The sequence below is a fragment of the Phocoena sinus genome, chromosome 20, assembly GCF_008692025.1.
Source record: "Phocoena sinus isolate mPhoSin1 chromosome 20, mPhoSin1.pri, whole genome shotgun sequence".
Taxonomy (NCBI): Eukaryota; Metazoa; Chordata; class Mammalia; order Artiodactyla; family Phocoenidae; genus Phocoena; species Phocoena sinus.
In genome coordinates, this window is record NC_045782.1 from 15,747,482 (window position 1) to 15,770,598 (window position 23,117).

The window sequence follows — 23,117 nt, forward strand, 5'->3', positions numbered from 1 at the left end:
GGCCCTGAGCAACCCAGATGAGTCAGGCTGGAACCAAGGTAATAAATACAAGTCAGGATTTATTAAAAATCAGGGCTCCCCTGCTGTGCCCTCCTGGCACTAAGTAAATAAATAACCAGAGGGGACACAGCTGGGGAGAGGAGACATCAGATCTCAAGACAGATTCTTTAACTACCCCTCAGTTTCCCAACTCCCCCTCCCCCCCTATGGCTCTTGGGACATAGCACCAGCAGGCACCTCAGTCCCTGGAAGAGTGTGGCCGGCACCAAGGCATGTCTGCCCTGATCCTAGGCAACAGGCCCCGAGATCGCTTGTCTCCAAGCCCTTGATGACCCTAAGACCTGCTCTTCCCAGAGGCCAGGGCTGAAGCACCAAAAGGAGGCACCTGAGGGTGGTAGGGAAGGAGGGAGGGGGAACAGGGTAACAGAACCTAGGCAGCGGAAGCAGCTGTAAGGGGGTCCGGCCCCCTCTCCAGGCTCAGCCTGCCTGATGGAGGTCATTTCCCACCCCCCTTTTTCCTATAGCTGGGTCTGCTCTCAGCTGAGGATCTTTCGGGGCAATTCAACAGAGGCACGGATGAAGACTGCATCATCCCGCACATAGTTTCGCTTGCGGATATCCTGGTGGGAGATGAACTTGGGGTAACCAAAGCCCAGAGAACTCTCATCCAGGGAGCCCCGCCAAGTGCCTGGTTTTTGGAAATTCTTCCAGTTTGGGTCAGGGTGAAAGGTCTCAGTGACATGCTGTGGCTTAGCCAGCCCAGGGTCGCTCTGATCCAGCAGGGAGAAGGTGACGCGGCGGGCAAAGGGCCACTCAAGGAGATTGTCAAAGGCACCTGGCAGCACGCGAATGTAGAGCGAGAGATGTGTACCCTCACCACTGCCATTGCCATTGAGGAATGCAGACACCTGCAGCTTGTAGCCATACTTATGCGTGTAGAAGGCGGGGCTGAAGCACTCGAGGTTGGGCTTGGCTTTGGCCTCCTGCAGCCTTCGCCCGTAACTGCCGATCTTCCAGATGAGCACGCCATCACTGCCCACGGAGAGCTCCTCCAGCTCTCTTCGCAGCTCCTGCAGCTCTTGCCGTTGCCGGCTCACCAGGGCACACATCATGGCCAGATGTGGCTTCACGCTCTCCTCCACGTGCCGTGCCATTGCCAGCTTAGGGCACTGTTGGCAAAGCCCCAGGCCATGGGGGAAGAGAGGAGAGTTAGTCGGGGCAAGTTCAGGGGAGAGGGGAGGAGCAGGTACAGGGCAGTGGGCACCCGGCTCTGAATGAGGGAGGTAGAGGGCTCTAGGAGGAGGCTGGAGCCGGCCAGCAGGGGGAGGGCTGAGGCTTCAGAGCAGCACAGCAGGGACCACTAAGGGCCTATGTCTGAGGTTTCAAGGACCAAGAAGAGAGCTGACAGGAAGGAAGAGAGGCATCTCACCCTGTGCTTGCAGCCGGAGTCTTTGAATGGGCACAGCACCAGGGCAGTGCTACAGCTGTCCTTGAGGTGGCCCGGCAGATCCTCCCGAGCCATGGTGCCCACGCCACACTGGTTGGGGCACGGCACAGGCAGCCTCGGGCACTGGTACTGGTGGCTCTAGGGCCGCAGAGGCAGAGAGAAGCAGTCAGTAGCCTGACTCCCTGCTACCTGCCCTGCGGCCCACAGCTCAGGAGGGCCTCACCTGGATGGTGTCAAAGACAAACTCCTTGGTGCAGTAAGTGCAAGGCTGGGTGCGCTTGGGGCACTCAGAGGTGGCATGCTGGGCCAGGAGCCGCCGCATCATGCGGGCCCCGCATTTGTTCTCACAGTACACACTCTCTTGTGGGCACACACCTTCGTGGCTCTGTAGAAACACCAGAGGGGCTGAGTTAAGGGATCCCTGGGCCACCAGGTGCCCCACTCTCCCTCTACCCTCAGCCAGGCCCCACCCACCTCAAAGGCCTCCCCGCTGAAGTCACAGCCACAGAACTCGCACTTGAGTCGCCTCTTGGGGCAGTCGTGCTGCAGGTGCGCGGGCAGATCCCGGCGGCTCAGCTTGGCGGGGCAGCGGTTGGGGCAGGGGACTACGTTGAAGCTGCAGGTATTCAGGTGGCCCTGGTGGGAGGGGCCACAGTTAGTGCCTGCCCAGGGAGGGGCAGCCCCCCCACCCCCGCCCCTTCAGAGCCTCACCTGTAGGTGGCGAAGTGGCCCACTCCAGCGGCAGCCCTCCTCACTGTGGATGCAGCGGATAGGCAGGCCCAGTACCTGTACCTCCAGCTCTGGGTCTGGGTAGATCTGGGGACAAGGAGGCGGGGGACTGGTCAGGGTCAGAGCCTGCTACAGTCCCCAGTTCCCACCTCCTCCACCCCAGATAGCTTAGCTCTCTACCTTAGAGCCAGTAACAGCCCCTCGGTGTAAATTCTCCTCTGTGCCCAGGGATAAAGAGTGCAGCAGGTGGTCTCTGCTCTAACACTAGATTCCAGGGTCCCCAACACGCTGGCCCAGGACGCTCCCTTCGGAGCGGCAGCCAATCAGCCTGCTCAGCCCCAGGCAGCCTCCACACCCTTTGCTTCCTTCCTCCTGGTACAGGGGTCCTGGCCCTCAGCCACAGGGCTGGCCAGCCACCCAAACGGGAGGGGACACTTCTGGTGGGCACAGAGCGGTTCTGTATACCCCCACAGGCTGGGCATTGTACCTGCCCTCCAGGGCAGACTCGGGCCTCATCTGCGAACTGGCCTGGTGGGAGGGAACAGGCCACGTCCGTAGGGGTGCCTGATTCTGCGGCACCGGGTTGACACTGGCCCCGAGCCCACTGGCTGCAGCAGCTCCAGCCTCCACCGAGGGCAAGAGCCTGTACCTGGCACAGTGGACTCACCTTGGCATAGTCCAGAGGAAGTTGATCCTCAGGGCACTTGAAGACTCCTTCACTGTGAAGGGGGAAGGGACAGGGTCAAGGCGCCATACTATGAGAAGAGAGATCCCTGGGCCCCATCCCCTCAACCAGGGTAGCCTCCTTCCCTCACCAGACCGGTTCCCAGGTTCCCAGGCAGCCCTACCGGAGAGGGAGAGTAGAGGCCTGAGGGTACCCACTTCTACAGGACCACCAAAGATCCCAGCTCCTGTCCCGGGGAGGGTGGATTTGGGCCCAGTGGAGACAGAGGCAGCTGCTTCAGACAGCATTTGGCCAACAGGTGGCAGCTGGCACCCCTCCCCCAGGATGGCAGCTGGACGGCGAAAGGAACAGGCTGCCTAGCCACCCAGTCCCCCAGGTTGCTTTTCATTGGCTGGGCTGAAAGCTGTTGGGGGAAGGTGAACACGGATGGGCTGAGGTTAAGCGCCGGGGCTGCCCAAGCCCCTGCGAGGGTGCCCAGCCAAGAACCCAGGGCAAAGGTCAGCTTGGGGCCACTTTACCCCAACTCTCCCCTCCTCCTATGTGGGTGTGTCTTCTAAAGCAAAGAAAAGGAAAGGCTCGCTCCAAGGTACTGTGTTTACACTCCCACCCAGTTCTCACAACCTGCCTGAGAAGGGGCTCAGTGTCTCCATTTTGCAGATGAAAGAACTGAGGCTCACGGGTGAACTGGACTGTCTGTCTGATTCCACAGCTCAGATAGTTTCTACTATGCTGTACACAGAAGAAAGGCCAGTCCAAGAAAAGTGTCCAGGCAAGCATAGCCAAGGCTCTGGTCACTGCGCGGCAGGCATCTGAAGCCTGCTGCCCCTGTCCGCTGCCCTCCCTCTCCTCCACCAAGCCCACACCAGGCTGATAGCACTCAAGGAACCTGTGGCATGCCTCCTTCTGCCAACATGGCCTCGCCGACCCTAGCCAGGACCAGTCATGCATGCCTGGCGCGGCCTAGGCAGGGCAAGGGCTCACCCAGCAGGACTGAAGACCCTCAGGCACAGCATTTCTGGCAAGTCTGAGTCAGGCAGGTGGGAGGCAGGCAAGGATGAAGGCGGAAACAGAGGCTACATGGCAGCCCTGTCCACGATGGCACTTGGCAGGACGTGGGCAGTCCATGCCCCAGGTGCTCAAAGGATTTCTAGCACCCACCTCCTCCCCCTGACCCCACGACTACTACTGGGCATGCCGCCAATGCCAATAATAATACATGCCCAGGCACTGAGGAGGTATGCCGGTGCCCACAGGGTAACCAGGCTTCCTGGACCAACCTGAGTAACAGCGCTGGCAGGAGAAGGGAAAGAGGGGTGGGCCGTGGGGGAGGGGTCTGCTTGGCTGCTTCAGGAATGTGCTGACTTAGTGGTTTTGGAGTCAGGGAGGGGACTGAGGCAAGTCCCCAGGCTTCAGGCAGAAGATTAGCCTGGGCAGCTTGGGGCCCAGCCAGGACAAAGGTTCGCCCAGTGCCACGGACACCCTAGCTGGTAGGGTGGGAGGCGCAGGGCCTGTCCCACCATCCCTTCCCTCCCGGGCCTCAGCGTCAGAGTTCAGGCGCCAGCCGAGGTGGGGAGGCAAGGGCAGAGACTGCTCCAGGCCGTGCAGTGGAGGCCCAGGCCCAGGGGAAAAGACAGGATGGGGGGAAGGGGCTGTGGGAGAGGAAGAGGGGATTTCCGGGAGGGGGAGGGGAGAAGCAGCAGAGAGGGACAGAAGAGGGAAACAAGCCTGACAGCCCCCTCCCCCGTTCCTTCCCCGAGGCAGTCAGGGTGGGTCAGCTGAGGAGGGGAGAGGCTCAGCTGGCCTCATCTGGAAGCCAGAGGGCTGGGGAAGAGCACGGGAGAAGACAATGGGGCTGTGTGTAGGTAGGGGAGTGTGTGTACACTGAAGGGAGGAGGGAGGCGGGTGAGGGAAAAGGAGGAGGGGGCAGCACAGCAGCTTGTGCAGGAGCATATGTGAGGGCAGGACCGGCCCAGGCTGCGGGGAACCGAAAACAAAGGGCCTGCTGAGATTTCCGCCGGGCAAGGGGCTGCGGAGGACGGAGGGACGGAATCCCAGAGGTGCTCTCCCAGCCTGCGCCCCACGAACCCTCAGCAAACAGCCTCCTGACACAGGGCACTTGGCTGACCCAGCCTTCCCCGGTGCTCTTGGCCCACGACCTCCCCACGACACGGGGCTCCCTCTTCTTGCCTCCCCACACCCAGGACTGAGCAGGTCCCAGCGTGGACAGGAGACTCAGAACACCGCAGGGCGCCCAGAACTCAACGAGTGCCCAAGAGCCCACGGAAGACCTGGGTCGGGAGAGCGCACGGGGCGTTCAGTCACACCCAGGGTGCGACCCCCTCCCCCTCACGACTTCTAGACCACTCGCAGTACCCAGGACCCCCAGGGGCAGGGAGGGACATCCAACGGATTCCTGTTTCAGGGAAGATGGGGAGCGTCGTAGACCTCCCTCTATCGTGCGACCACAAGCAGGCCGGGCTTACACCCCAGTTAAGCCTTTAGGTAATTGTGCGACCGTGGGCAAGTCGCAGCCTTTCTTTGAATTTGAATCTCGTTTCCTCATCTGTGAAATGGGAGAACAATAGGTGCCGTTCTCGGAACGTCCGAAGAATCAGAAAAGCTTAAGATGTGTGAAAGCTCGGAGGCTTAAGGTGCTGCGCGGGGCACAGGGTTTTGTCCTCCTCTTCCCAGGATTCAAAGTTCAAGGGTGAAGCCGTTCTGGCTCTCAGGTGAGGGGGAAGGGCCGGCCACGGATCAGGAAGGGCGTCCTTTCCCACCTCCACCCTGCGGGAAGGCACGGAGTTCTTCCCACCCGGCGCGTGGCACGCGGGACCCTACGGATCAGTGCGTGGGGTCCTCCCTCGGGGCCTGACGTCACTGCCGCCCTGTGACGTCACGGTGGGCGCCCCTGAGGTCACGGGGCCGCAGCGCAGACAAAGGCCCGGCGTGCCTCCGGCCTGGGTCCTCCCCCGGCGGCGTGTCCCACCCCCACCGGCCGTCCCCTGCTCCCGCCGGGCCGCACCTGAGGAACTCCTGCAGGCAGGTGTCGCAGAAGCGGTGGCCGCAGGTAGAAACCTGCACGGGCTCGCGCATGGGCTTCCCGCACAGCGGGCACAGCAGCCGCCGCTTGGGCTTCTCCAAGAACTTGTAGTCAAAGCCGGGCATGGCGGGCGGGCACGGGCAAGCGGGGCCGGGTTCGCGGCGGCCCCACAGCCCGCGCCTCGCTCCAGCCGCGCTCCCGGCTGCGGGCGGCGCCGACTGGCAGCCGCGGCCTGCGCCCAGCCCTTGAGCTCGCCCGCCGGAAGAGGGGGCGGGGCCGTGCCCGCGCGGTCCTAGTGCCCGCCCCGCAGGGCTCCCCACCCACCCGGCGTTGCGGCAGCTTCGGGGTCGGCACTCAGACAGGCTCTCCCTCTCCAGGAAGCGGGGTCTCCTCTTTATGCTTGGGAACAGAGATCGAGGCCCCGCTACTCCCCAGGGCCGGGGGTGAGCTCTGATGCTGGATGGGGCGGAGAGCCTCGGGGGACGGGCCGCGCCACAAAGATTCGCTTCTCCGGAGTCAACAGCTCGGCCTCGGGGGCCACGTGTCGCCCAGGGGCCCGGGGCTCCAGCTTCCAGGTGCTAGGCAGCTGAAGCCTGGCAACCAGATCTGGGGAGCCCAGCTGGGCGGGGAGGCCGGGCTGGGAACTGGGCCAGAGGAACCTCGGCCCGGGCCTCAGGCTGCGCCCACATTCCTCTCTCCACCGCGGCCCTGCAGCCCAGATGGAGCCCAGCCCAGCCCTGGGGTGGCCGCCACCCCCAGCCCTCAAGAGACCACACTCTAGGCAGGCAGCTGATTTTTTATTGGCACTATTTCCCAGTCATCTGGGAAACTAGTCTGGTCCAGCCAGCTACCCTCTCTCCCAACGTGCTTTGGGGGAATGGCATGGGGTGAAGGGCAACCTTCAGCAGGGATGTCCTCTGCGGTATACTGCAGCCCATGCACTCCCCCAGGGGAAGGGAGGCACTCAGATTGTGTAAACCCCTGCCTCAGGATATAGGAGTGGGGGCAGGTGGTAGCACTCCGGGGACCTCCCTGCCCCAGGCAATGCAGGGGCTAGGCCTCTGGAATGGCCAGAACAGGCAGGCCCCAGCTTGCCTTACTCCAAAGCACCGAGCTGCGCTCCCAGTAAGACACCTGCGACTTATTTTCAAACTGGGCTGGGGGAAGGGGCAGCATCTAGGTGGAGCCACAGCTACCTCCAGCCTTTTTCTGCAGAGGCTCTGGAGACCTCCCTGCTTCCAAAAGTTGCGTCTGGCCTCCAACTGTAGCCAGGCTGAACCCTGGGGACGTTGACTAAAGATAAGAAGGGGTGGGGAGGGGAAAGAGGGACGTTGGGGGAATAGGGTGGGTTGAGTTTTACATATCCGGGCCAAAGGCAGAGCAGGGGCTTTATTGGTTCTTATACCCCATTGATGATACCATCCAGGGGGCTGGTCATGCCTGAGGCACCTGCACTTTTCAAGAACATTTACAGGCGAAGCAATATCGGGTCGTCCAGAGGTGTATCCAGGTGCCTCAAGGGGGGACTGGCTCATCTGTGACCGCTGGAGAGCACAAAAGAGAAATCCCTGCAGCCTCCCAGAGGGCGATGCCTCCAGCAAGCCTCAGCTACTTCCACTCTCACTCCCACACTGGGCCCTGGACTCTGGACCCTGCCAGGCCAGGTTCAAACTAAACTGGACTTGAGGGTTGGAGGAGAAAGACGCATTTGGGCCCTGGGGAGGAGCGGAGGCAGCCCTTCAGGCACAAGAAGCACCTACCCTTGCCCACCCCAGGAGCTCACTTTTGCCCAGCAGCTTCTGCTTTCATTTATCTGGGAGCTGAAAATGCTTTTAATAATTTGGGCTGTGACCACTGGGGATGGGAATGTGGGCAAGGGCCAGCTGCGTTAACCCTTGTGTGGGTGAGGGTGAAGTTATAACTCACGGCGGATAGCCAGGAGAGTGTTTCCATGGCAACAGGACACAGAAGTCACTGTGTAGGGGTGTGTCTCATCCAGCTGCACTGGCCTAGGGAGTCCAGCATCCTCATCCCTCCTTCCCAGTCGACCTCGGGCCCCTTTGCCCCAAGAGTACACTTCACTTTCTGCCAAAGAGAATCCCAAGGAGAGAAATGGGAGAAAGACATACCTTAGCAAGCAGCTAGCTTCCTAGATTGCCATACTGGCCCCAACATGGGGTTGCTGAGTTCAGTAGCCCTGAGGATAACCCCCCATTGCTCCTGGGTCTGCGCACACCCCTACCGGCCCCCACAGTGCCCACTAATCACCTGCCCCAATGGCCACAGTGAAGGCATCCCCACAGGCCACCATTGCTATCTTGATTCCCTGGAGGCCTTGGACTTGACAAGGTACCCGGCTGACCCGGCGAGCGATGGTACCCAACTGCCCATGCTGATTGCTGCCGAATGTATAGCAGTCACCAGAGGCTGTAGGGGAGGAGAGAGGAAAGGAAGGAAAGGGTGCCTCAACAGAGGGCCCAAGGAAGCCAGGGGAGTCCACCTTTGGCCTCCTGTGCCCAGGTCCTACTTACCAGTTACAGCAGCTGAATGAGCAGTGCCCAGGTCCACGCTCAGCAGGGGCTCGCGGTCCAGGGGTGCAGAACCTAGTGGTGTGAAGCTCAGGGCCTCCTCCACTTGCTGGTGTGGGGCAGGCTCCTCCCCTAGGGAGAGATGGTCCAGGCCCAGCTTGTTGAACCTGAGGGCAGAGCCAAAAGCCAAGTCCAGCTGACACAGTTTATATAGACTGTCCTCCCCCCACGTATCTGGGCAGGAGCTGGTGCACCAGGGGACATATCTTACACTGGGTTGAACCCACAGAACACTCAAGACCCGCTCAGTTCTAATCCCTGGTGGGAGGTAGGCAATGACAGATGGAGCACTGGCAGCTAAGGGAGGTCGGGGAGGGCAGGCTATTCATTGTAGTGCACCTAGTTCACGTACCTGTTGCTCCCACAGGCCAGGGCTTGGCCGGGCACAGTGAGGATCATGGAGGAGTCAATGCCACATACAACCCGCTGGGCTTCCTGTCCTGGGGGCATGGGTACCTGCTGGGGGCAGCTGTGGGACTCCCTGTTGCCTAGTCCCAGCCGGCCTACAAGGAGAAACCGGCACTGGGCTAGTTTGAGCTTGTCTAGCTTAATGATACTAGGATAAGGAGGACCCACAGGGCAGCATGAGTGAAGGCTGTTCCTGACTGAAATGCCCATCCTTGGCCCCTCCGTGGGTCAAAATTCTACTCCTCCTTTAAGGCCCTGTTCAGGTGCCACGTCTCTCTTCTCCAGGTAGAGTCCCTTGCCATTCCTTGTGTTCCCACACCTCTGGACCTTGGGTGAGCCCTGATGCTGTCTGTCCTCTATCATGTTGGAGATGTGTCATCCTTCCCCCATCTAGACTGAGTCCTCCAGGAGGATGGGGACCCCTATCTAAGTCATCCCTAGTTTCAATGCCCAGCCTGATGCCTGACCCAGGGAGGGGCACAACATATATTTCTGGATGAATGAAATCTCTCTCATTACATCATGAGCACCCGAAGGAATCAACATCATGTTCATCTTGTCTCAGCACCCAGCACAAGGTGGGCACATATTGGGTGTGCAATAAAGGTTGGTCGAGTGAATAAATGATTCAGAGAGAAAAGGAGGAGGAGAAAACAGGCCATAGGGTAGAAGATGGCTATGAAGAGGAACAAATCATGGCTGGGCGGTTCCAGAGGCTAGAACAGAGTGAAACCTTACCACCATCTCCGCGGCCCCAGGCAAATAGTTCTCTCTCAGTGGACAAGGCCAGCACATGAGACGCCCCACAGGCCACCTGCACCATCTCATAGCCCAGCAGGGCCTCCACAATGGTGGGCTAGACGGAGAGGAAGCAAGGGCAGGCTGGGCAAGGGGCCTGGACTAGCCACCTGGCCTCAGCATCCTCTGTAGGGAGGAAGTTGGAGGCTGCAAATTCTCATGAGGTGGCTGTCTCTTTAACTCCCCCCCACACACATATTGCAACCACTGGGGAAGCCTGGTCTTTCTGTACTTCCCCAGATGCTGCCCAGAACAGGTGCAGCCTGGGAGGTACATGGACCTGTGGCTGCTGGGGATTCCCCTGCCTCCAAGCTGGGTGTCAGCTCTCAAATGTGGGCTGCTTGCCATCTCCCCACTTCCTCCTCCACAATGTACACTCAAAACCCACCTGGCTGATGTCATTGAGGCTGCCATGGCCTAGGCACCCATTGCTGCCACTGCCAAAGGTCATGATGATGCCTCGGTCTGGGGAGGGGAGTAGTGAGGAAAGGGAAAGGAAAGAGGTTAGGCTGTTTTTCCAGACAGACCAGTGCAACCTTGGATCGGAGGAGCAAGAAAAAGTTAGCTGGAGGCTAGGGCTGGAAGAATTGGATGGGGGGAGAAAAGGACTGGGGTCTTTCTTCCCAAGTGTGTGACTTTGGACAAGTGACAGCCTCTGAGCCTTAGTTTCTAGATCTGTCAAATGGGGATGATATAACTGCCTTGTCAGGCCTGCTGTGAAGGTAAAGGAGATCGGGTAAGTAAAGCACTCCCTGGAAGATAAAAGCATTATTAAGTGAGCAGTTAGCAAATGATAGGCAAGGAAGGAAATTGCTCTGGGGGGGTCTTCTTATAGCTGAGTCCCCACAGGCTAGTCCCCTGACCGGCTCACCAGTCAGGCAGGCCGTGAAGAGGTCCCCACAGGCCACATGCTTGATAGTCACACCCGACTGGCCCTCCAGGAAACGGGAGATGAACTGGGGCTGCTGCTGCTCCACCGCCCCAGGGAGGAGGGGGCCCCCTCCGGCGCCTAGGGGCGGGGCCTGCGAGGGGACAGGGGAGGGCGTGGGCGGCGCCTGGGTGCTCAGCTCCTGAGCCACGCCCCCCTCCATTCATGGCCCCACCCCACCCCCACCCCCGCCTGCTCACCTCCCAAAGTATGAGGCGCCCAGAACGCGTGACGCCAGCCTTCTGCGTGCGCCCCGCTGCCACCTGGACCACCTCTGTGTTGAGCATTGGCAGCCGCAGCGGCACACTGAGCCCGCCACCCCACACGTACACCGATGACAGGGGCGGCGGAATGGCCGGCCGGGCAGGTCCCCGGGGAACACCTGCGGGGGACAACTCATCAGGCCTATTAAATTGGTGGGACGGACTTCCCTGATGGTCCAGTGGATAAGACTCCACACTCCCAATGCAGGGGGGCCGGGTTCAATCCCTGGTCAGGGAACTAGATCCTGCAAGCATGCCGCAACTAAAAATCCCCACGTGCTGCAACAAAGATCCCCACATGCCGCAACTAAGACCCCGCACAGCCTAAATTAATTAATTAATTAAAAAAAATAAATTGGTGAGAATGCCATGGCGTCCGTCGGAACCCCTGTGGTCGCCCCGACTTACCTCTGCAACGGCCACTGGTGGTCCTGCCCCCTGTGCTGCCGGGGGCCATGGATGGCCCGGTGGCCGGGGGCTTCTCTGCCCTACAGGACAGATGGGGGCCTCAGGACAAGGACCCTCCCTGGCATCCCCACACCCAGAAATGGTGGACTTGCCGAGAATGCCCCTCTCTGCCCCAGGCCTACTGTGCTCCCACGGGGTGCCCCACTGCTGCCCAGGGCCCCCTCCCTGCACCGGCCTCCGCATGCGGACGCTGCCCAGGTCGGTGTGGAGGTTGAGGAGCGCCCGGATGCAGAGGGGCTGCGCCATGATGTGGCTGAGCGGTGGCCGCTGTGCAGGCTCCAGGCTGAGAAGACTCAGAACCAGCTGGCGGAGCTCAGGGCTGTACCGGTCAGAGATGGGCGCAAAGGTGCCGCTCATGATCTTCAGCACCAGCGCTGGCAGGTTCTGTGAAGGCACCACGTGTGGGGTTGGCCAGAACCTCAGGCCAGGCTCTTAAACTGCAGCATCCCCAGCTCCGGCCCCAGACCCTAGCCTGGTGGGGTGGCCACGGCCCTGCACTCAGAAGCCATCCGTCTGGTGAGGGGACTCCCAGGATGATAGGGGAGCCAAACTCTGCTTTCAAGAACCTCTGAGAGGGGAGCTGCAGCCATGTCCGCTGGCTGCATGTTGGGAAAACTCACGTCTTGCCCTTAGGAGGGTCCCTAATCTGATGGGAGAGCCCTACCCTCAGTTTAATGGGGGGTCCCAAGCCCTACTTTAAGGAACCCATAGTCTTAGGGAAGCCACAGCCCTGGCCTGGGGTAATCCACCAGTCTGATGAGAGAGACATAAGTGAGCCACAAGAGAAGAAACACAGAAGTGGTTGGAGCCAAGGACTTCAGGAGATAGAGGTAGGGATCTCAGTTGTCCCCCCAGGGGGACTTACTCACCGCAGCCTCAAAGGCCCTCTTGAGGCTGGCCAGCTCATATAGGACACAGCCCAGGGCCCAGATGTCACTCTTCTGGTTGTAGGGCTTGCCCTCACACAGTTCAGGGGAAATGTAGCATGGAGTACCCACCACCTGCAGGAGGGAAGCTGATATTACAGCCCCGGGGTGGGAGGACCAAGGCTCGGCCCAAAAGCCCACTTAGAGACAGCTTCTCCCCAAAGTAGGCAAAAGTGCTTCCTCCTGCAGGACCATCCAGCCAGGGACTAAGGGGCCAAGGTCTTGGGGGGGTGGGGCTGGGGACAGGGATGCAAAGTAGACCTTGGCCCTCAAAAGCTCCAGCACCCTTGAGGTCCCCTCCATGCCCAGGCACCGTGTAGGCCTTGCTCTTGCTGCTAAGGATCTTGGAGATGCCGAAGTCACCAATCTTGACGACCATGCGGTGTTTGTCTAGAAGGATGTTCTGGGTCTTGAGGTCCCGGTGCAGGATGAGGTGGGTGTGCACGTGATGCAGCGCCAGCAGGATCTGCACAAAGAAGTGCAGGATGGTCTCCTCCTCCAGCAGGGAATTACAGCGCTTCTGGATGAACTCAGCCAGGGTGCCACCTGCAGTCGCAAGGAACTAGTCAAGATCCAGCCTTCTCCATGCTTGAGATTTTCCTTTTATGAAACTAAAGACCCAGACAGGGCAAGGGCCTGCCAGTGTCACACAACTGGGGTCAGAACCCTATACCTCTGACCCTCAGCCAAGCCCATTCCAAGGAGGGAAGCTGGCTGATCTGTGCCTGCCTGTCCCAGAGGTGAGAGGCCCTTGGAGCCAGGCCAGTGCAAGGAGGCTGGCCCACCTGGTGCATATTCCATGGCGATCATGAGAGCCTTGTCCTCCAGGAAGTTCTCGTAGTACTCAATGACATTGGGGTGGTTGAGCAGCTTGAGGACCTGGCACTCATTCTGGGCTGCCTGCCTCTCTTCCTTGGTCATCTGCTCCACTGGGATCTGCTTGATGATCACCAGCTTCTGGTCAGCCTTGCGAAGGCACAGGTGAACAATCCTGAGGACGTGGAGTACAGGAGTGGGTACCAGCTGAGCTTCCAGCCACATATCAGGCAGGGCAGCCCTGGTGACTGGGTATTCCTTAGGACAAGGGAATTGGCACCTAGACTAAGAAGTCATCTAAGTTGGTGCGCAAAACACTGAGTTTAGGAATAGGGAGAACCGACCACAAGCTGTCTGAGACCTTGGGCAAGTCGTTTAACTTATCTGGGACTCAGTTTCACCACAGGCACAATGACTGTGCCTAATAATAGTCTTGGTCTCTGTAAGTCTGCATAGACTCTGGAGTTAACTGCCTGGTTCAAATCCTGGCTCCTCCTCTTACTAGTTATCTGGTCTTAAATTATGTGACATCAGGATCTGGAAAGTAGGATCGATCTCACAAGGTTGTTGAGAGGATCAAATGAGAAAATGCATGTACTGCACTTAGCACAGCGCCTGGCACATCAAAAATATTCAGTGAGTAGGAGCCATTCATTTATTTTCTGCCAGTTCTGTAGTCAGTGTTCATAAAAGCAGGGTTTTGTTATTTCTCCTTCACCACTATAGCCCCAGTGCATAGCCTAGTGCATACCCCAGCACTTAGTAGGAGCTCAATAAGTATCTGTTGAATGATGGACTATCTAAGTATCAACTGTATATCTCCAGCTCAGACCTCTCCTCTGAGCCTCAGACTTACATATTCAACTACCTGCTTTGCACCTCTACCTGAATGGCTGGCAAGCAACCTGAATTTGAACAAATACAAAACTCTTGATTCCTGCCCTTGAAACCTTTCCTTCCTCAGTTTCTTCCATCTCAGTAAATGACACCACCATCCCCCAGTTATTAAAGTCCCTAAGTTAGTAAAGTCAGACACCTGAAAATCATGCCAGAATCTTTCCCCTATCTCACACTAACATCAGTAAATCTTGTTTCTACTACCTCCAAAATACTGGGAACCCACCCGTTTCTCTGTGTCTTCTGCTATAACCCTTGGCCAAATTATCATTTCTTGCCTAAAATACTGCACTAGACTTCAAATGGTTCCTTTCACTCTTGTCACCCTCAAATCTAAATTCTACACAGCAGCCAGAGTGACATTTTAAAAATGCAAATCATATCACGACCATTCCTTTGCTTAAACCTCATTTCCTTTACACTGCAAATAAATTCAATTCCTTTACCTCAGCCTACAAGGCCGTAATTTGGTTCCCGCCCTCTGTGACAATCACATTTTATTCCATTCTTTACCTTGCCCACTACATTCCAACTACATTAGTCTTTTTCTCTTTGAATACTCTGAATTCTTTCCCACGTGAGGACCTTAGCATAAACTGTTTCCTCCGCCTGAGAAGCTCTGCCTTTTTCAGACTACATACTGGTCCTCATTCCTCAAGTCTTGGTTTGAAACTTCACTTCTCAGAGAAATTTTCCCTGATCATCCCAAATGAATACTCCCTGGTGTTGTACTCTATTCTCGCCGTTTGTTAATCACTGCTTTAACAATGTCCTGTTTATTGTATAATTTTCCGATAGTCTGTAAGCTCCGAGACGGAAAGGAGCACGCCTGTTTGGTCTTAACTGTATACCCAGTATCGAATGCCTGACGTGTATAGTTGCTGCTCAACATTTGTTGAATGAATGAGTCAGGATCAAAGAACAAACTCTGCGGGGGGCCGCAAAGGCTGGCCGGGGGCGTGACCTCCTTGGAGGCGGAGTTCCCCAACCAAGACTAGGACAGGAAGCCTGCGCAGGGCTTCCCGGATTAGGCGCTCACGCATAGGGGCGGGGCTAAACGGGTAGCGATTTTGCTGTCGGAGTTGGGCCTTATTTTCCCTCTTCCCGAGCAATTGCCTCCCCCAGAGCCCTGGCTCACCCGAAGGCACCTCTGCCCACCACTCGGATCCGCTCGTACTTCTCCATCGCATTTCTCAGAGTCACATTTCCGGAACCCCAAAACTCAGACACAGCGCGTGCGCGGCCCCGCCCTCTCTAGAACCACGCCCCCTGCACTGCAAGATAATTGAGGGGCGGAGCTAGTGGAGCTAGGTGTTGGTTCAGCCTCTCATTTGTCTCCGCTAATTTGCACCGTCCCTGCAGCCCGGATCCGCAGTCGCCCTCCCAGTGTGCAAGGAATGGGGAGATATGCCATTTCTTGGCATGCCCCGCAAAAGCCAGCACCTTACCAGCTACTTCCTACACACGTGGCCGCATCCGGCCCTCGCAAAGCTTCCTTAGACCGCAGGGGTTCCCCGCGCAGGCCGAGTGAGGGTGGGAAGAAAGGACCGATCTCTCTCTGCCCCCACTCTTTGCCCACTAGTGACGCTGTTTCCGAGGGAGAGGGCAGATTCTCACTGGCACGCAAACGATAAACACTACCAAAGCTGAACCGAGTCGGCGCTCTCGGTCTGTGGGGCAGGGTGCCGGATTAGTTTCGTGTTTGCCTAGGGAGGGACAGGGGAAACCCCGACCTGTGCAAGTTGATTCACCTAGGGAGGACGTGACGCGGTCTCCGGGCTGTCCTGACTAGTGAGCTAGTGAGCACTGCGCTCGTCAACACCCTCAACTCCCCAACGCACACATACAACGCTGCCGCTGCCGCAGAGTAATCTGCCTTCAGTTCTCAACTAGAGAGAACTTCCTTGGGGGAAGATGGGAGGGAAGTGGACTACTACCTGAAAGCTTCGGGGAGAAGGGGAAAGACCCTTGTTCGGCTGATATGGGTTCAAGGCTTCTGCCCAGAGGTAGGGGGTCGGTTAGTACAATCGTCTAAGATCTTGACCAGAAGTGAGTTTAATTCCAGGTCGCTCCCTGGCGCCCCCTGCACTTCACGAGTTCCATAAAAGCTCAGTTTAGGGAGCAGGAAGGATGGTGATTAGTTAAGGGATAGCATCCCTATTTCTGAGGGGCGAGGAAAGTGAGGAAAGGGGTGTTTATCTTCAGCTCCCACCCTGCCCCTTGAAAGGGTGCCCAAACCTACCCACATGGAATGACCACTGGAAGGGCCCCTCATGAGGGCCCCTCAGTCTGGCTCAGGCCGCTGTGGCTGTCGGACAAAGCTGCCCTGTGAGCAAAGGGGAGCACTGAGTGGAAGGCCGCTCAGCCGGGACACTCCGTGCTCTCACCTAGAAACCGACTGGGCCTTGGTTGACCAAGAAGCCCCAGAGGGGTTAATGTGTAACCTTGGAGCCATCAGCGGAGGCAGAACAAACACCCAAACCGCTTTGCGCCTCGGGTTTCTGGCTTTTCCTCCCTCTCGCAGCACCTCCACTACCTCCCCCCCGCCCCCGCCCCAACTACTCCTTTCTCCTTTACCCCTGTCCCCGCCTCTCCGCCGCCCTTCAGTTTGCCTGGTTCCTTCGCAGGCGGGAGGGGATCCCGCGCCACGGTGAGGACAGGCTGACACCTAGTGGTCGCGAGCTGCAATTGCTCCACGCCACTGGCCTGCGGAGTGAGAGTCACCCCAGCGGCCAGGGCAAATCGGCCGTCTTCCCCGCCCTAGCCTCCAGGGAGCGGGGAGAAGAGAGCTGGGACTGTCTGAGGGAGGACTATGACTGCCGCGCGGCCCCGGGAACCCAAGAGCCGGACGGGAGATGGGTGATGAGTTAGTCGAGTTTCTAGGCACCGACTCGGTGCGGGACGAGGTAGAGGCAGGTAAACGTGTTCGTCTTGGGCTCGAAGAAGCTAGTGATCCAGTGGAACAAGGTCCGGGCGGAGATCACAGTCCGAAGCGGGGCACCGGCTGGTCCCCAGAACCAGGGATTAAGGACGTGGGTTGTGACGGGCCTCGCTTAGTTCTGCCCACAAAGGAGTTGAGGGCGGGCAGAGAGAGTTCTCTCAGTACCCGCCCAGGCAGGGGAGCCGGGACCCCTGGGGAAAGTTGGGCATGCGGGTTAACTAGGCCAAGCGAGCGAAGTGGGACTCCGTCGGCAGTCGGGAGCTGCCAGCGAGGGGTGGCTTGAAGGCGGCGCCCCGAGGACAGCCCATTTTGCCCGAAGTCCGCGGGAGCCTGGAAGCGCCAGCGGGGGGGCCCCGGGAAATGGGGCCCGCGCCCTCCGCGCTGCAGAGGCACCGGAGGGGCGGGGATAGGCGGGCGGGGCGGGACGGGGGCGGGGGCAGAGGCCGGCTGGGAGGGAACTGGAGGAGCGAAGGGGCCTAGAGGTCTTCGCCGAAACCGTGTGTGTGAGGCCGGCGGCCGGCAGGAGAGGCGTCCGGGGTGGACTGGCCCGAGAGGGAGCCCCTTTCCCGAACGGCCGGAGGAGGCCACCTAGAGGGCGGACAGAGGCAGGGAGGGCCAGCATGCCCCCAATGCTCTTCCCCGCCCTGCCGCTGCTCCTGGGCGCCACGCTGACCTTCCGGGCGCTCCGGCACGCGCTCTGTCGCCTGCCTCTGCCTGCGCACGTGCGCGCCGACCCCCTGCGCACCTGGCGCTGGCACAACCTTCTCGTCTCCTTCGCCCATTCCATTGTGTCAGGGATCTGGGCGCTGCTGTGGTGAGTGAAAGACTGGGGGAGTGAAGGTGGCTAGGGGACCCCGCATTACTCTCTCCATCACTCACCGGCGGGCTAAGGCCCAGGCAGTCTCACCCGATTCCCGGTTTAAAATGCTGTCCAATCGGGAGCGGCAGCAGCGCCGGGGGGGCGGGGGGGGTTCTCACCTGGGAAACAGGAGACACCTGGGTTTCAGCCGAGCCCCTCCTGGCTCCCCCGTCAGCCAATAGCGCCAGCCCAGACCCTCCGGGGACTGGCAAGGGTAATGGCGGGGGGAGTCGTGGGTCCTTGGGGATACTGAGATGAGAGCCTGCCTTCTCCCTTCCCTTCCAGTATATGGCAGACCCCTGAGATGCTGGTGGACGTTGAGAGCGCATGGTCGCTTTCTGGCTATCTGCTTGTTTGCTTTTCCGCAGGTAAGTCTTGCCCAGGAAGCATTAAAAAGGGGGGACAGGGATAAGCTTCTTGTTCAGTACCATTTATGACCTCTTCCCCCAACCCTCTGCTAGGGTACTTCATCCACGACACACTGGATATTGTGGTTAGCCAACAGGCACGAGCTTCTTGGGAATACCTCGTCCACCACGTCATGGTGAGAAGCAGGGGATGTGGTATAGGCCTGGTGCTAGCAACCTAGTCCCAGCTGTCTTTCTGAACCTGGGAGGTAAAGACCATCTTTTCTTAACTCCATCCCCACCCTGTGTCCCACATCTCATGCTAGAATGCTGAGGGTTGGCAGTCTCTGGGCCCTTGCTTCACTATTTGAGGCCAGCAATCATGGCCTCACCTTCTTAAGACTGGAAACTCCACCCAGAATCTGTGGGCAGGGATCAAAATTTAATCTTGACTCCACTGTAAACTATATTTCAGAAAGCAAATAAGGGAAGATTTCCTACCCCTCGATCTGGTAGCCTTGTTATTCCCACCAACTTCCAGGAAAGCCTTGACATCTGGGTTCCCTAACCCATTCTCTCCCTTGCCTTGTAGGCTATGGGTGCCTTCTTTTCGGGCATCTTTTGGAGCAGATTTGTTGGTGGGGGCGTCCTAACCCTGCTGGTGGAGGTCAGCAACATCTTTCTCACAATACGCATGATGATGAAAATCAATAATGCCCAGGACCTCCTCCTCTATCGAGTCAACAAATACATCAACTTGTTTATGTACTTTCTTTTCCGCCTGGCCCCTCAGGCGTACCTCACCCATTTCTTCCTGGGTTACGCCGGCCAAAGGAACCTGGGAACCTTCCTGCTGGGCATCCTGCTTATGCTGGACGTCATGATCCTCATCTACTTTTCTCGCCTCCTCCGCTCTGACTTCTGCCCCCAAGGTGTCCCCAGCCGGCAACACAAAGACAAGTTCTTGATTGAGTGAAAAACGCAGTTAGGGACTTGTGGCAAGGACAGCAAACACAGCCAAGAACACCCTCACACGGACTGAGAAGAGACTTATTATTAGCCCCTTGCCTGAGGTGTCCTCTGGGGCCAGCCACTCCACCTTTCAAGCCTGCACCCACTATTGAAAACACTAATGAAAGCACTCTTCTGAAGTCCTTGTCCTTCCTTGGGCAAGGGGTGAGGGAAGCAGACAGACCGGTTGGACATGGTAGATGGGTATGGGGACAAGGTGCTACCGGAAAGCCAGCCAACCCACACTGCCCTGAAATGGATGCTAATGAAAACGCTGGATACTGGTTTCATACAAAGCCTCTTCCAGAGATGAAGGAAGGGGTTCTTGCAAAGCTTCTTGCTTGGTCTCTTACCTCATGATGGAGGCCAAGTTGTAGTTGTCCTAAGATGTGTCTGGGTCACAAATATCTGTTACAGGTGATAGGGCTGAGTGTTCCAACAGGTTAAGTAGACCAAGAGTCTTGCCCAAGCCCTGTTACTTAGGTGTGTATATACCATAGTATGGCCTCCCACCCAGAAATCCACAGAAAGAAAAGAAGCATACATATAGTGAAAACTTTTATATTTAGAATTAGTCAGCTGGACTCAGTTTAGATGATCCCAATCTGAAAAACAAAAGGGAGCTTTGTTACTGGGAGTTGAAATGTGAATATTAAGCGGGAAACATCAAAGTTAAAAAGCAAATTGAGGGCACATGGTGAGGGGTAGGGCCTATTAAAGACGGGGCATAGTCAGTTGAAACTAATCACCGAAGTCAAGGTTTGGTAACTAACAGACACATCATTTGCACCCAGGAAGCGGGGGTGTTAAGGAGTTTGTAGCAAAGGAAGCTTACTTTGTTGGCAACATCCAAAGCGTCATAGTCAGGAGCCAGTCGAACATATGCCTTCTTCTCTCCATCAGGCCTAGGGTGGAGAAGGAAGCCTTAGTCCCTACTGCCCTCACTGCCCCCATATGCCCCTCCTTCCTCCCCAGTCTTCTGGTGTATCAGTGGTTCCTTTGTTCATGTCATTCCCCCCCCCAAATAGTGATTTTTTCCATCATTTGTGCAGAGGGGGTCAGGGAAGCCACTAAGCCACAAATGAAGCCAATTCCATTTTATGGGAAACAGGCATCCTGACATTAACTATATCTTACTCTAGGGTCTGCTTCTGTCTAGAGGTAGGGATCAAGAAAATGAGCATCAACCCCTTAAGTCCTAGAGGCAGGACAGCTGATGTTTCCTCAGAAGTCCATACTCCATACAAGGGGCTGCAATTACAGCAGGGGCTGCTCACTGGGAAGTCTACTTCTGATCCCAAAAGCAGCATCAAGGAATTTCATGCCATTCTGGTTTCCTGGCTTCTGACAAGAGGCCCAGAGGCCCCGGGTTCCTCCCCATCCCCAAGGACTCCACTCACCTGATCAGGGTGTTGACCTTAGCCACGTCAATGTCATAGAGCTTCTTCACAGCCTGTTTAATCTGGTGCTTGTTGGCCTTGACATCCACAATGAACACCAGTGTGTTGTTGTCTTCTATTTTCTTCATGGCTGACTCGGTGGTGAGGGGGAACTTGATGATGGCATAGTGGTCAAGCCTGGGAGAGGCAAAATGGGGTCAGCTGGCTTGGGCCCAGTACAATAAAGAATGGGCCCTCTTTTTGAGCCCAGGTGCATCAGACAATGAGGTAGCAATCATTTGTGTCAGACTTTGGTCGCTGAACAGTGTCATCACGTGCACCCTGAAACTTAGGGACCTGGAGCCTCAGCTTGGGGACATCTCAAGGGCTTTCATCCATTAAGTGATTAAACAATCATTTTTGAGTTCCAACTTTACTCATTCTTTTACCTGACCTCAACATTTCTGAAGAGCAAATTTCTAGAAGAAATTTGAGACTTAAGAGGTTAGACAACTTAACCCAAGAGCACAAAGTTAAGACTATGGAATCTAGAAACTCAGGCTAGGGTTCCAAAGAATGTTGGTGCTTCACTATGAGGCTGAATTGACTGTTTTGCCCCCTTTGGTTGCTGAAAACTGGCTTACAAGCCATCAATTCCTGAAAGCAACTTTTTATTTACAGCTCAGGTTAATGTTACAGTGGCCATCTAACACAGCTTACCCCCTGAAATTTAGAGAAGCAAGGCTCTATTTGCCTGGGTACACCATCCTCTTTTTTTTTTTTTTTGCGGTACGCGGGCCTCTCACTGTTGTGGCCTCTCCCGTTGCAGAGCACAGGCTCCGGACGCGCAGCTCAGCGGCCATGGCTCACGGGCCTAGCCGCTCCGCAGCATGTGGGATTTTCCCGAACCGGGGCACGAACCCACGTCCCCTGCATTGGCAGGCGGACTCTCAACCACTGCGCCACCAGGGAAGCCCCACCATCCTCTTTTGAACAGAGATCAGATCTCAATCTCTCATCACACTAAATTCTAGGTCCAAATGGCAGTAAAAAGTCTGTCAAGTCCATTTCTCCGTGGACACAATCCACTCTCCTGCCTTTTTCTTAGGAAGCAGTGGGAGGACCCACTGGTGGTAACCACTACCATGGCTCTACTCTAAACTGTGCTCCCTAAGGTCGGTCATTACCACTAGTGACACTGAAACACTCAAGTACCCTAACCTTTTCCACTCACTCCCCCAACCATTCCTTGAGTGTAAACATTTGGGAAAGTGAATGAAAAGAAGTTGCCATACACTGCTGCAGGTCTTCACTGTCCGATATAGATAAATGAATCTCACCAATCTGGAATCATCCCACATCCTCACCTTCAAGGACTATTCCCCACAGCAAAGATTTTAAAAAAATGCAACGAGGAGCAACCTAAACCTGGAACCCCCAAACAAACATCTAAGTCCCACTTTATACTCACAAGAAAGTAGACTACATAGGAAATGATGATTAACCTAACAATTCGCTAATCTTGACAGTGGCTCTGGGTTGTTTTAAACAATTCCTGCTAATATGCTAAACACGCCTCCTTTCGTTTTTAAATAGGGCATTATTCTCTTCATACTTCCTTTAGAGAAGCACACTAGGTACCAACGTGGTTTTGAGAAGCCATGCTCTAGGTCTGGTAAATTTCCCAATTACCAATGGAGGATACCCAAACATCTTTTCATGGGTACGGGGCAGTACTGACTTGTTTCTCCTAGGGGCGCTCTTCCGAGGATATTTGGGCTGCCTCCTGAGCCGCAGTGTTTTGGGCCGTCGGAAGGTGGGTGACGTCCGGATCTTCTTTTTTTTGTGGCTGTGTACGCCTTTCAACACTGCTTTCTTGGCCTTCAAAGCCTTTGCTTTGGCTTCGGCTTTGGGAGGGGCAGGGACTGAGAGAAGGAAAGAAGGAAAGAAAAATCCCGAGGGTGCGGGATTCAGAAATCAATCACTTCTGGCCTCAAGACCCATAGTGGACGCCCCAGGCCACACATGCATCAGTGGTTCCTTTGAAGACATCACAAGTCTCAGGAGTTTAAAATTTTTCCATCATGTGCACGTTTCTAGGGGGAACTTGGGATACGATGAAAAAGAAACTAGCAATGACCGAAAGCTTGACACTTGCTAAAAATGTGAAGTAGTAGTTTTATGTATACCATCGCCCAGCCATTGGCGGAAAATATATAGCCCCATTTAACATCGGGACAAAAGAGAAGTTGAGAGTACCGATTCCTTACAGGTCTAGAGACATGGAGCTCCCCAGAGCCGACTGTCTGGCTGTCCCCCGCAAGTGGTACCGGCCGGGCTTGCCTCCCCAACACCCTTCACTGAAGCCCAGACCGTGCGGCTGGGCCCACGCGCTCCTCAGCGTTTCCAAAACTCGAGGAGCTGTCTCACAGCACACACCGCAAGGCCTGGCCCGGCCACCATCCTCCCAGTCCATTCACTCTGCGAGGACCCCAGGCCAGCCAGCTGTGTATCCCCAGCCCCAGCACACACCTTCCTTCTTCGCTTTCGGCGCCATCTTCGTGAAAAGGGTTTCCGAGACTTGTTC

The 23,117-nt window shown here is 56.8% G+C and overlaps 4 protein-coding genes and 4 non-coding genes across 11 annotated transcripts; 1 reads left to right on the plus strand and 7 right to left on the minus strand.

The window, feature by feature from the left end:
• Window positions 1–39: 39 nt before the first annotated feature.
• Window positions 40–6,127, minus strand: TRAF4 (TNF receptor associated factor 4). The gene is made up of 7 exons (XM_032615750.1): window positions 5,884–6,127; window positions 2,844–2,895; window positions 2,159–2,263; window positions 1,922–2,083; window positions 1,671–1,832; window positions 1,430–1,585; window positions 40–1,169 (listed from the first exon to the last, which is right to left on the minus strand). Exons 1-7 carry the CDS (start codon window positions 6,024–6,026, stop codon window positions 537–539), a joined length of 1,413 nt encoding a protein of 470 aa, XP_032471641.1. The 5' UTR covers window positions 6,027–6,127; the 3' UTR covers window positions 40–536.
• A 1,144-nt stretch (window positions 6,128–7,271) lies between these two features.
• NEK8 (NIMA related kinase 8) lies at window positions 7,272–16,335 on the minus strand. 4 transcript variants are annotated; one of them, XM_032617443.1, is made up of 15 exons: window positions 16,236–16,335; window positions 13,066–13,271; window positions 12,594–12,826; window positions 12,224–12,355; window positions 11,530–11,738; window positions 11,295–11,374; window positions 10,824–11,005; window positions 10,567–10,717; window positions 10,084–10,160; window positions 9,636–9,753; window positions 8,842–8,992; window positions 8,433–8,596; window positions 8,170–8,328; window positions 7,828–7,986; window positions 7,272–7,445 (listed from the first exon to the last, which is right to left on the minus strand). In XM_032617443.1, the coding sequence occupies exons 2-15, from the start codon at window positions 13,199–13,201 to the stop codon at window positions 7,417–7,419; spliced, it is 1,980 nt and encodes a 659-aa protein (XP_032473334.1). In that variant the 5' UTR covers window positions 13,202–13,271; window positions 16,236–16,335; the 3' UTR covers window positions 7,272–7,416. The 4 variants fall into 4 exon arrangements, with proteins under 4 accessions (XP_032473334.1, XP_032473333.1, XP_032473336.1 ...); XM_032617442.1 differs by lacking the exon at window positions 16,236–16,335 and adding an exon at window positions 15,132–15,221; XM_032617445.1 differs by lacking the exons at window positions 13,066–13,271; window positions 16,236–16,335 and adding an exon at window positions 15,132–15,223.
• Window positions 16,336–16,765: 430 nt separating this feature from the next.
• TLCD1 (TLC domain containing 1) lies at window positions 16,766–19,562 on the plus strand. Its single transcript, XM_032617653.1, has 4 exons — window positions 16,766–17,748; window positions 18,079–18,161; window positions 18,255–18,337; window positions 18,733–19,562. Exons 1-4 carry the CDS (start codon window positions 17,555–17,557, stop codon window positions 19,114–19,116), a joined length of 744 nt encoding a protein of 247 aa, XP_032473544.1. The 5' UTR covers window positions 16,766–17,554; the 3' UTR covers window positions 19,117–19,562.
• A 134-nt stretch (window positions 19,563–19,696) lies between these two features.
• RPL23A (ribosomal protein L23a) lies at window positions 19,697–23,112 on the minus strand. Its single transcript, XM_032617654.1, has 5 exons — window positions 23,063–23,112; window positions 22,272–22,455; window positions 20,552–20,728; window positions 19,987–20,056; window positions 19,697–19,756 (listed from the first exon to the last, which is right to left on the minus strand). Exons 1-5 carry the CDS (start codon window positions 23,085–23,087, stop codon window positions 19,742–19,744), a joined length of 471 nt encoding a protein of 156 aa, XP_032473545.1. The 5' UTR covers window positions 23,088–23,112; the 3' UTR covers window positions 19,697–19,741.
• LOC116746485 lies at window positions 19,874–19,942 on the minus strand. Its single transcript, XR_004347742.1, has one exon. It is a non-coding gene; the product is annotated as a small nucleolar RNA Z17 (small nucleolar RNA).
• Window positions 20,134–20,201, minus strand: LOC116746479. Its single transcript, XR_004347736.1, has one exon. It is a non-coding gene; the product is annotated as a small nucleolar RNA SNORD42 (small nucleolar RNA).
• Window positions 20,801–20,872, minus strand: LOC116746484. Its single transcript, XR_004347741.1, has one exon. It is a non-coding gene; the product is annotated as a small nucleolar RNA Z17 (small nucleolar RNA).
• LOC116746478 lies at window positions 22,556–22,622 on the minus strand. The gene has a single exon (XR_004347735.1). It is a non-coding gene; the product is annotated as a small nucleolar RNA SNORD42 (small nucleolar RNA).
• Window positions 23,113–23,117: the final 5 nt, after the last annotated feature.